Source organism: Perognathus longimembris, chromosome 28 (genome assembly GCF_023159225.1).
Source record: "Perognathus longimembris pacificus isolate PPM17 chromosome 28, ASM2315922v1, whole genome shotgun sequence".
NCBI lineage: Eukaryota > Metazoa > Chordata > Mammalia > Rodentia > Heteromyidae > Perognathus > Perognathus longimembris.
The window spans coordinates 104,728,453-104,740,772 of NC_063188.1; the positions used below are offsets into that span (position 1 = coordinate 104,728,453).

General features: G+C 41.3%; 1 protein-coding gene across 1 annotated transcript; it reads right to left on the bottom strand.

The window, feature by feature from the left end:
* Window positions 1-2,166: 2,166 nt before the first annotated feature.
* On the bottom strand, window positions 2,167-2,504 carry LOC125343586 (40S ribosomal protein S27-like). The gene has a single exon (XM_048336079.1). It carries the CDS (start codon window positions 2,474-2,476, stop codon window positions 2,222-2,224), a length of 255 nt encoding a protein of 84 aa, XP_048192036.1. The 5' UTR covers window positions 2,477-2,504; the 3' UTR covers window positions 2,167-2,221.
* Between the last annotated feature and the right edge of the window lie 9,816 nt (window positions 2,505-12,320).

Here is a 12,320-nt window from a genome sequence, read left to right on the forward strand (position 1 = left end):
TTTCTGTTTAAACAGCTTAGGAATCATTTGGTTTGAGGTTTTGTTTTTTTCCATTAGTTTGCAGCCTCATTGTGCTGTGGCCTCTAATGCCCTCAATTCTTTTTTTTTTTTTACCTGCTTCCATTTAGCAAATTCTCCCTGTATCCTTCGCTTTGTTTTCAAGGATAGAATACTAAAGCTTACCACATTTAAATTTTATTTTAATAAACATGATCATTTATGCATTCATCTTAACTTAGTGCAAAAGATACTAGCTGGATGATATATCACCCCTGGGCCAATGTCACTGAAGAGCTTGTCATTTGATTTATTTATACTATCTGTTTCTTATTCTCCACATGTTGATATCCAGGTCCATTCAGACAATATCAGGCTCCTTTTTTTTTTTTTTTTTTTTTTTTTTTTTTTTTTTTTGGTGCTGGTCCTGGGGCCTCAACTCAGGACCTAGGTGCTGTCCCTGAGTTTTTCTTTTTAAGGCTAGTACTGCACCACTTGAGCCATAGCTTCACTTCTGGCTTTTCTGTGGTTAGTTGGAGATAAATGTCTCACAGACTTTCCTGCCCAGGCTAGCTCTAAGCCACGACCCTCACACCTCAGCCTCACACACAGCTAGGATTACAAGGCATGAGCCACCAGCACCCAGCTCCAGGCTGCTTCTAAGAAATCTTGAGCTGGGTGTGATGGTGCAAACCTGTTAACCCCATCCATGAGTGAGCCAGAGGTAGGAAGATTACAGTTCTGAGGCTGGTCATGGCAAAAGCATGAGACTCTCCAATCTGGAAAATAAACTAAATAAAGAAGAAAAGAAAAGCTGGAAGTGTGGTTCGAGTTGTAGACCACTTGAAAGCACAAGGATATGAGTTCAAAACCCAGTACTACAAATTTTTTGAAAGACTATTCAAGAAAATAAGCATAGCCCTGTGGTCAAGCAACAGGGCTATTGTTGTTGGATTGTTTACAACATTTTCCAGATTTGACGTAGCTAGATCCATTAGTCAGAATTCTAACAACAGAGTGGCTATACTGTTAAATTACCTTATCTGTCAGTTTCTTGATCTTTCCCTCAAAGATGCTATGACAAGCTTTGAAAAATTCTGTATAAAAATATAGATATTTGCTCGGCACTGGTGGTTCACACCTGTAATCCTAGCTACTCAGGAGGCTGAGATCTGAGGGTCATGGCTCAAAGTCAGTCCCGACTATCCAGGAGATTCTTATCTCCACCAGAAAACCAGGAGTGGAGCTGTGGCTCAACGTGGTTGAGCACTAGCCTTGAGCAATAAAGCTCAGGGACATTGCCCAGGCCCTGGGTCCAAGTCCCATGCCTAAGAAAAAATAGGAACACTTCTATCCAAGACATTCCTTTGGTCTTCTAGCATAATAAACAGTTCACAAAAGAAACTAAGATTTGTTTGTTATACTGTAGTAAATTCACACTGGCTTTTAAAGATCATCTCTCTCACTCTCTTTCTCAAGTTTACACACTACTCATTTGGTTTTCTTTTTTCTTTTTTTTTTTTTACATGTACTCCAGAAAGCTTTAATGGGAAATTTTTAAGTCAGTGATATGAATAAGCTACAAATTATGTCATATTAAGTTTCTGCGCTGGGGTTATTTTGGTGGGCTTTAACTCAAGGTATTGGCGCTGTCCCTTAGCATTTTCTGCAAGGCTCATGGCTCCACCACTTAAGCCACAGCTTAACATTGGTGATTAAGTGGCAAGTTCATGGACTCTCCGGCCAGGCTGGCTTCGAACCAAGAACTTCTCATCTTAGCTTCCTGAAAATTATAGACATGAGCCACTGGCACTCAGTTTACTCTTACAAACATCTTCTCAAATGCAGCATCTGCTTTGTGTTATAGAATAACTACTTTCTGTTATGTCCAATGCGTAGATCAGTGTGAAAATTCAGGTGTCTTCAAGCGGTTCGTTGGTTCTTACCAGATCCTCCTCTTTACCCTCTTTGTGGTGCTGGCATCAACAGCTTTCATCTTTCTAGGTAAGGAGTCTTTATATCATATCTGCACCGTGGACTTTGACTTGGAAACTGCCTTCGTTTTATTTCACAAATTGCCTCAAAAGACTAGCATTCTTCTCTTCTGGTTGCCCCTGAATACTTGAGGCAGGAAGTTCCTAGCAGTTAAACAAAACAATGAACACAATATATCCAAAATGTGTTTATTGGGACGGTTTCCCACTCATCTTGGTTCTCGGTTCTTTTAGTGCTGCTTCCTTCTGAAGGAACATCCTTCTGTAAGCCTTGCTTTCCCTCCTGTAGGCTGGCAGAGGACAGTGGAGCAACCAGCACACAAAACTACTGTCTGTGCATGGCTAAAGACCGTGGTGATTTTATAGCATCCTGGGCATTTCACATCCATGAAGTAGGAGTTGGGGCTCTGTACCAGGCACTTCTTCTTGTGTTTCCTCTTCTCCTCTTCTGGAGAGGGATGGAGAAGATCCTTTGCGAGAGGCATGTTCTCGGGAGGAGGTCGTCACCGCCGGAAAAGGTCATTTGGTTTTCTTAATAGAGAATTAACACTGAAATTTTGAGTTACCTCTCTGAAGGAGACATTGGTCTTCAGAAAGTATTTCCAGGGGCTGGGGATATAGCCTAGTGGCAAGAATGCCTGCCTCGGATACACGAGGCCCTAGGTTCGATTCCCCAGCACCACATATACAGAAAACGACCAGAAGCGGCGCTGTGGCTCAAGTGGCGGAGTGCTAGCCTTGAGCGGGAAGAAGCCAGGGACAGTGCTCAGGCCCTGAGTCCAAGGCCCAGGACTGGCCAAAAAAAAAAAAAAAAAAACAAAACAGAAAGTATTTCCACTTCCCCATAGAATGTTGATGGTATTTTATGATCTTTTAAATTTTTTCTTGTTCTAAAACCAGAGACTTATGGCTTTTTTAGTTAGTTCTGTTTTTTCCAGGCTAGTGATCCAACTCAAGGCACTGCATGTGCTAGACAATCACGCTACCACTGAGCTACCAGGCCCACTGTTTTATTTTTTCGTATTTATTGTCAAAGTGATGAACACAGAGGTTACAGTTTCATACATTAGGCCTTGGGTATATTTGCCCACTGTTTTAGTTTGTATCCATTGGAAGGAGAGTCATGGGGATAGCAGGACAGCATGGTTTCCCTAAAGAATGGGTTTACTGTTTTCAAAAGTGAGAGATACTGGGCAAACAAAACAGATTCCGCTGCAGCAGTGAACCTGCAAGTTCAAGGTTCTTTTTAGCTAAGCTTTGTTGCATTACTGTGACAGATCTGTGCTGTTCTTGTGGTTTGAATCTTTTGATTGCTATCTCTTTATTCCAAGAATTTTATGTGTCTTTTATAATCTGAGCTCCTGAGAGAGACTCAACCCTTCTCACTATAAAATTTGGTATCATATTACTTTCTCTATACTATGGATTTAATGTTAATGTCCCCTCAAAATTCATATGTTGAAATCTCATTCCCCAATGTGATAATATTTGGAAATGGGGCCTTTGGGATGTAATTAGGTTTTGATGATGGAAACCTCGTGGTAGGATGAATGCCCTTCTTTTATGAAGAGGCTCAAGAGAGCTTGCTTCTCCTTTCTCTGCCTTTCTACTTTGTGAGGATACAGTAAGAAGATAACTGTCCACAACCCAAGAAGAGAGACCTTACTAAACACTTGAACTTTCCAACTTCCAGAACCATGAGAAATAAATATTTATGAGTGCTATCTTTGTGTTTTGGTGCTTGAGATTGAACACGGGACCTCATGTATGCTAAGCATGGATGCGCTCTACCACTGAGCTACACCCCCAACTGGATATTTGTTGTTTAATCCACCCAATCTTAGGTATTCTATTATAGCTACTCAAACTGATTAAAGTACTCCACTGTTATGAAGAAGCTTCACTTCCTTCATCAGACAATAATCCTTTATGCTTATTTGCAATATATTTCTTGGGAAGAAAGAATTCATTCCATTTCATTGCTCTTAGTAGGTCCTGATCCTAGTCCCACGGTTTCTGTAACAATATGGTTTAAAATTAGCCAGAGGCCAGAGAAGATGATGCCATCCAAGGCTAATAGGCTAGGAAATAAATTATTCCATTTACCAGGATGAAAACGGAATCCTCGTATTAACCTTCCTAATTGCTTGCTTACCTTGTTTTTATACTGTCTAAGTGAATAGGAACAAAGCCACTTGCTGCTGTTCTCATTAACACTAATGATCAATATGTAGAAAAAAAATGCTGATTCTTATATTTTGTTCAACATTCCGTATGCTTAATTTAGAGCTTATTAGGGCATTGCCAGTTTTTCTCATTATCTCTTCCACAAGACCACTGTGTTTCCTAGGCAAGCACTTAACACGAAGCAACAATGACTGAGTGTTTGGAGTCAAGCAAGACTTTGTTATATGTACTGTGGAGGAAGAGCGGATATAAGGGAAGAAGCAAGTATTAGCATTACATAGTGACTTAGTTTAGATTTTTCTAAAGAGAATAAGTAGGATAAAAACTGAGCACTAAATACTAATGACTAGAGCTGTCTTTGCATACAGGGGAAGTGTTTGGCGTGTATTCTCCCCTTTAGCGTTAGGATTCTTCATACCTCTGGATCTGCTCATGTGCAGCTGCTATATATAAGTGATCTGTTCATGTGTAATATATTAACACAAACATATCCGTTTCAAACAATATTGATTGGTTCTCACTGTTTCTCTGGATTAGGACACAGTAGCTGAGGGTCTCTGCTCAGGACCCACAAGGCTAAAATCAAAGCCTCAGCTTGTGTTTCATGCTCTGGATCTTAGATCATTAGCAGAATTCAGTTACTTGTGGTATACATATAGGATGGGAGTACCTGCTTGGGATGGGGATTACTGTTGCCATTGGCTATCAGTTCAGTTCACTCACTTGCTAGAGGCTTCTGTTCTATCCTGGCCCACTCCATCTCAGCAATGAAAAACACTCTCTTGTTAAATCCTTCTGAAAAAAAAAATGCCTCAAAGGCAGGTGCCGGGAGCTCACACCTGTAGTCCTAGCTCCTCAGGAGCCTGAGATCTGAGGATGGTGATTCAAGCCAACCTGGGAAAACAAACCTGAGAGACTCTTAACTCCAATTATTCAGACCAAAAAAAAGCCAGAAGTTCTAATGTTTCTCCAACTCTCTCTTGCAGTAGTTTCAAAGTTTCTGGTCTGTTGAGGTCTTTGATGCACTTTGAATTGAAGTTAGTTTCAAAGATTGGGGGTTTTGAGGTATTTAATCCACTTTGGATTGGTATCAGTGAATAGTGACAAACAGGGATCCACTTTGAGTTTTCTGCATATGTAGAAACATCTTGAATAGAGTTCCAGGGGCACAACAGATAGGAGAGAGACTTGACAAGTGGGATTACATCAAAATATAGAGTTTCTGCACAGCTAAGAACATAGTTAACTAGAAATACAGCCAACAAACTGGGAAAATATCTTTAACAACAATATATCAGACAAAGGCCTAATATCCAATATATACAAGGAGCTCAAGAAACTAGCCTCTCCCAAACCTGATAAACCAATCTCTAAATGGGCTAGGGAGCTATAAGGGGAGACTCTTCAGAAGAAGACGTAAGAATGGCAAAAAAAAAATGAGGAAATGCTCATCATCCCTTACTATAAAGGAAATGCAAATCAAAACAACTCTTGAGATTCTATCTTACCCCTGTAAGATTGGCCAACATTATGAATTCTAACAGCAACAAACATTGGTGGGGATATGGGGGGGAAAGGAACCCTGTTGCACTGTTGGTGGGAATGTAAACTAGTACAACCACTCTGGACAGCAGTCTGGAGATTCCTCAGAAAAATAAATTTAGACCTTTCCCACGATCCAGCCATACCACTCCTGAACATCTCTCTGAATATCATGAGCCAGGAGATGATAAAGGTATCTGCACACCCATGCTCATTGCCACAGTATTCACAAGATATGAAAACAGCTTAAACACCCCACAATAGATGAGTAGATCCAAAAAATGGGGTACCTATACACAATGGAATTTTACATTGCCATTAGAAAGAATAAAATAATGTCATTTGCAGGGAAATGGATGGAACAAACAAGTCATGTTAAGTGAAGTAAGGCAAGCTCAGAGAGACCAACAGTGCATACTCTCTCTGATATGCAGAAATCAGATCTAAAATGAACTGGAATATGATAAATTATATAGGATTCTAGCTATTCACTTACCGTGAGACCAGAAGAGGATACTCTTAGGAGAGAGAAACACACAAAGGTGCAATGCCTAAGTGCCTCTTCATATTTATAAAAATAATATGCATACTGAAAGGAACTCCAAGATATGGAAACAAGAGACTTTTTCCCCACTCCATCCCTTTTTGTCAGTGGTGGGGCTTGAACTTAGGTCCTGGGTGCTGTCCTTGAGCATCTTTGTGCTCAAATCTAGCACTCTACCACTTGGGCCACAGCACCACTTCCAGTTTTTGAGTGATTATTTGGAGATAAGAGTTTCACCAGGACTTTCCTGCCTGGGCTGGCTTTGAACCACTATCCACAGATCTCAGCCTGCTGAGTAGCTAGGATTACAGGCGTGAGCCCCCAGCGCCTGGCCCCTTTATTTTATTTTTTTAATTTTTAGTTTTTGATGATTCTGTTTTCTTTACCTTGCGAATGATGCATTCAAGAGTACATCTTAGGAAGGGTTGAGGGGAGGACACCGAACTCAAGGGAAAAAGGGTAAAAAAGTGCAGCAGTGAAACTCACTGGACACTGATGAAAGTGAACTATACAATTCGTGGGTGGAGATAGGAGGGAGGGACTGGGAGAGAGGGAGGAAACAGAAGACACTGTACAAAAGGAAATGTACCTGACTCATGTAATTGTAATCCCTCTGTAGATCACCTCTATAATAACAATAAAGTAAATTCATAAAATTTTTAAAAGCCAGAAATAAGTAGAGGTACAGTTCAGGTTGTAAATCACCAGCCTTGAGTGAAAACGTGAAGGGAGAGTTCAAGCTCCAGTACAGGTACAAAAAAAAGAACTGCTTCAAATCTCTCTGACTTCTACCAGCCAGACAAAACTGTGTGTGTATGTGGGGGGGGGGGTGTTATATGCTTGTCTATTTTTAAAGAGATCCATATTATTGGTTAGGGCTAGTTGGATAATCTATCTTGTGGTGAAGTGAGTAGCAATCTTACTGATAACTGCAAATTCCCCTTTTCTAGTTAACATAATCATGACAGTGTATCAAACAGAATGTAGTGGGAGGGCTAGGAATATGGCCTAGTGGCAAAGAGTGCTTGCCTGGTTTACACAAAGCCCTAGGTTCGATTCCTCAGCACCACATATATAGAAAATGGCCAGAAGTGGCGCTGTGGCTCAAGTGGCAGAGTGCTAACCTTGAGCAAAAAGAAGCCAGGGACAGTGCTCAGGCCCTGAGTCCAAGCCCCAGGACTGGCCAAAAAAAAAAAAAAAAGAATGTAGTGGGAACAACTTATAATTTTGTCTTCTGAAGTACATTTAAAAAATATTATTGTATATATTCTCTGGAATGACGTCATCCTGCTATTCAGCTTTATTCATCAGTTCTCTACTGCTGACTTATAAATCTCTAGCCTCTGCACCAACCTCACATCAAAGCCTTTAGACGTGCATCATCATTTCCATCTGGACACCCTATACATATCTGATTTTGGAAGATGAGAAATGACTTCCTCATTTCATTACCAGCTTGCATTCTTCCGAGTTTCCCTCTCTCAGGGAGTCATTCTCCATTGTCCTCCTTAACATTATGCTCATTCAAAGCAATTTCCATCAATCAATCCTACCTCCAAAAGTCTCCAATCTACCTCCCTCTGTCTACTTCCGGTTCAGGCTACCTTCACCTCTCAGGTGAATTATTAAGCAACCCTTGAATTAGTGTCTTGGCCTCTAGTTTTGAGCTCCACAGTGGACATTGTGGATCTCTACTCTAACTTTCTTTTAGTGTTTTTTCAAGAAACTAAAAACTATATTCATTAGCTGGTTTCTGATTGTGATGAAACAATCCAGGGCACTCATGCAATATTTAGAAGATGGAAGGGATGTCTCATGCAAAGGAGGTCTTTACTCTGCTATTTCTGTTGGCAAAGAGAGTTAGGGAGGCATTTGGATTTCAGCAGCAGTTGTAGATGGAGGCCAATGTCCAGTCACTAGCTGCATGAATGAAAAAAAATTCACTTTATTGGCAGCAGGTCCCTGATTTCCAGATCATGGCAGAGAAAGGATAGTTCCGGAGCCAGCAGTTATATGGAAACAGAGTCTTAATATTCCAGCTCATTGATCACAGCAGAGGCAACAGCTTTCTGGCAGTCAACTTCTGCAGTGTTGTTCTGGAAGGTTTTCCTGGAAGCTCAGTCTAGATTTTGCTTCTCCAGTAATTCCAATCATTTTTAGAATGCTTCTGTTAAAATCCAGTACGATGGGTGTATTTTATCTGCAACTAAACTCAGATCCTACAATTAACCACATTTCATCCAGAGTGCTAGTCTCAAAATTCAAAAACATAAAAGTGATTATGACACTGTCCTTGTTTAAAGTCTTTCAATAACTTCAAAATCCTTATGTCAAGTCCAGACATTTAATCTTGTTTGAAAAGTCCTGTATATCTGGATGCCTGTGGCTCACTCTTGTAATCCCTGAAATCAAAAGACTGAGGTTCAAAGCCAGCCTGAACAGAAAATTCCACCTCCAATGAATCAGTCCAAAGTTGGACTGGAGGTGTAGCTCCAGTGTAACACCAGCTATGAGCAAGCTGAATGAGCACTGGGCACTTAGTTCAAGCCTCAGTACCACGGAACAAAAAGAAGAAAGATTCTGCATAATCTAGCCTTCCTATCCTCTGCAGAATCGTCCTTACCCATGCATGCTCTGGCCATGATCACTTTCTATTCATGTCCTTAAGAGGTCTGCACATTCACTTCCTTCTTTCATCATATGCGACTTTCCCTGTGTGAACCTCGCTTATCTTGCGTTCTCCTAGCCAATTCCTTCTCCCACTGCCCTTGCTCCCATTTGGCCTAAGCACTATATCCTTCAGGCTTTCTTTGACTCTGCCACCTATCATTACCATCAAAACTCTAGGTGCTCTCCTATGTGCTCGTACAGCATCTTGGTCATCTGCCTAGCCCCCTTCTTCCACTTTGAAACATTTCCTGAGTTGGGATTGGCAATTGTAAAGTATAGCCTTCCCTCATTATTTCATATGAGCCTGGTAGACGTCTACATGTCCAAGTTGCTTGGTTTTTCCTCAGTACTCATTGGGTGCACAATTGGAATGAATAAAGAAATTGGAGCAATTTAAGTAGAGGGTCTAATCTCTGTTGGACTTACATTTTAGGAAAATAGTCAAGTGGCCATGTACAAAAGTAACTGAAATGGAATCAAGTAGAGAAAACAGGCTGAGAAAGAAAAGTCCAATGTGGGCTGGGGATATGGCCTAGTGGCAAGAGAGCTTGCCTCGTATACATGAGGCCCTGGGTTCGATTCCCCAGCACCACATATACAGAAAACAGCCAGAAGTGGCGCTGTGGCTCAAGTGGCAGAGTGTTAGCCTTGAGCAAAAGGAAGCCAGGGACAGTGCTCAGGCCCTGAGTCCAAGGCGCAGGACTGGCCAAAAAAAAAAACAGAAAAAACAAAACAAAAGAAAAGTCCAATGTGCTGGTTGGTCAGACATAGTACAATATTAAAGACCATGGAAAGAAGGAGAATATTTCAAAAAAAAGCTGATCATATTCACGAAGTAAAAGGCACGGCATTATTAAATCTTCTTTGGGCAATTCAAGTCAACTTAAGTTTGCTGTTGTTGTTGTTTTTGGCCAGTCTGGTGGCTGGGGCTTGAACTCAGGGCCTGGGCACTCTCCCGCAGCTTCTTTTGCTCAAAACTAGCACTCTACCATTTGAGTCAGAGCTCCACTCCTGAGTTTTTTCCATGATTAATTCAAGATAAGAGTCTCATGGACTTCCTGCCCAGGCTGATTTGAACAGTGATCCTTAGATCGCTCCTTCTAAGTAGCTAGGATTACAGGCATGAGCCACTTGTGTTCAGCTGATGTAAGATTTTTTGAGTATTTACTCTGTGTAAAGTATTGCACTAGTTATTAGATAAATCAAGTGTTAATACATCACAATCCTGAAGATTATAATGGCTTCAGCTGGTGAGTAGAACGTAAATTCATCAATGTCAGGAAAAGAAAAGGAGACTGAAGAGTTTATGTTTTGACCACCAAAAGCTGTTGAATAAATTAGGAGAAATGGGGATGGGGAAAGAGAGAGCAATAGGATGTTAATCTGATTAAAGTACTCAACAGACATATGTAACTCTTAGAATACAGTGAATCCTCTTAGTACTATTAATATGTAAGGAATGAATGCCAAGAATGTAAGACAGGCTATGTTTGGGAGTAGGTATTAGTGGGAGGGGAAGATGGAAAGGAGAGGATGAAACAGAGTGAATATGGCTGACTTCAGATAATGGTTCAAAAGAGAACAATGAAGCCTATTCAAATTGTTTCAAAAAGGCAGAGGGAAGATAACAGAAAGTGATCGAAGGGGTGAATTTCATCAGGATAAATTGTATATATGAAAAAATTACAATGAAATTCCCATATGCAACTAATGGGCAGTGGAATAAGGTCTTTTGCTTTGAATATTTTTATAGTAAATAAACATTTACAATGACAAAAAGATTATATATTCTGAGGACTAGTAAATCGAATATGGTTTCTAGGAGTTTGGGTTTGTTTCTTGTTTTTGTGTTCGCATTAGGGCTTGAACTCAGAGCATTCAACTCAGTGGGATCACTTGGCGTTTTTGCTCAAGGCTGGTGCTCTGCCACTTGAACCACAGCTCTACTTCTGGCTTCTTGCTGGTGTAATAGGGAGGCCAGATCTGCCCAGTGCCATCATTAACTGTGGAGGGACTTCAGGTTGACTCGAGCTCAGATAAGAGCAGAAGCCAACTCCATCTCCACTAAGCCCTCCCCCACCCTATTCAGGGAAGCTCCCTTTACTATGTTAAGTTATGTAGATTGACTACCTGAGGCCTGGGAGCTTCAAGAGAACCTGTGTCCTCCTGTTTATTATGATAAGTTATGTAGATTGACCACGTGAGGCCTGGGAGCTTCAAGTATCCACCTGCATCGTGTGAGCCCTGCCAAATCCATGCGTCAATTCTAACTCGAATGATAGGTTAGTTCAAATAGATATTATGAGACAGACTGTAACTCTATTGGCCACCTGCGTGCGGCCTAGCATGTTCTGTAAGTGTTATATCTTCATTGGTCACCTGCGTATGACAAGTTTGTCTGTGATATTTGCCTTATAACCAGGCTGGAAAGCCACACGGACACGTGGTCCCAGCTCCCGAGTCTGGGCTGCACAGGTGTGCGTGGTTCCAGCTCCCGAGTCTGGGCTGCACACGTGCGGGCGGTTCCAGCTCCTGAGTCTGGGCCCTGATCCTGCACTCATGGTCGGCAGTTTCGGCTCCTGAGTCCGGGCTGTGACCAAGGCCGGTCGGTTCACTTTTTATTCACTTTTTACTTCCCCAATAAAACTGTCTTTTTGTCACCTTGTAGCTGGAGACTGTGTGGTGGACTCTTGGGGGAACCAGGAATCCCCTCCCTTGGGTGGGGACCCTGTTTCATTGTAGCGAACCCCCACTCTACTTCACTGGTTAACTGGAAATAAGAGTTTCATGGACTTCTCTGCCAAGGCTGGCTTTGTACCACCATCCTTAGACCTCAGTCTCCTGAGTAGCTAGGATTACAGGCAGGAGCCACCACTACTCGGTGAGTTTCCATGACTGTTTGTTTGTTTCTTTGTTTTTTAGTTTATTCAACAAAGATAGTGGTTGGGGTGGCAATAGATGATATACTGTGGCAAGAAGGTCACTAATTGGTAGTATGATCTTAAACAACTTATGTAACTTCTCTGAGCCTTCATTTCCTCCCTTGTAAAATGAAGCTTTTGAATGAAATGATCTTTTAAAGTTTTATTCTTTTCTCTTTTATATTTAAAATGTGTGTAGTAGTGCTAAGAATTTTTTCAATAAATGATTTAAAATGTCATATAGTCTAAGTGGTGCTAATAACGTTTAGAATAAATATTTTATTTTTCCAACGGCAGAGGCAGATAGATCAGGATACAGAACAGTCACAAATAAACCATAAGGTTTTTGTCAGGTCCTTCCCCAGAGGGCTCCCTGCAGACACCCCCACCTAGTTAAGTCTCCACCCACCTGGGTAACCAGCAGACCTGGAGACAGTTACCACCCCCTTCTCTGAGGTCACAACC

Excerpts from the sequence above, each read along its gene's own strand:
- LOC125343586 (XM_048336079.1), bottom strand. The coding sequence starts at position 2,476 with ATGCCTCTCGCAAAGGATCTTCTCCATCCCTCTCCAGAAGAGGAGAAG.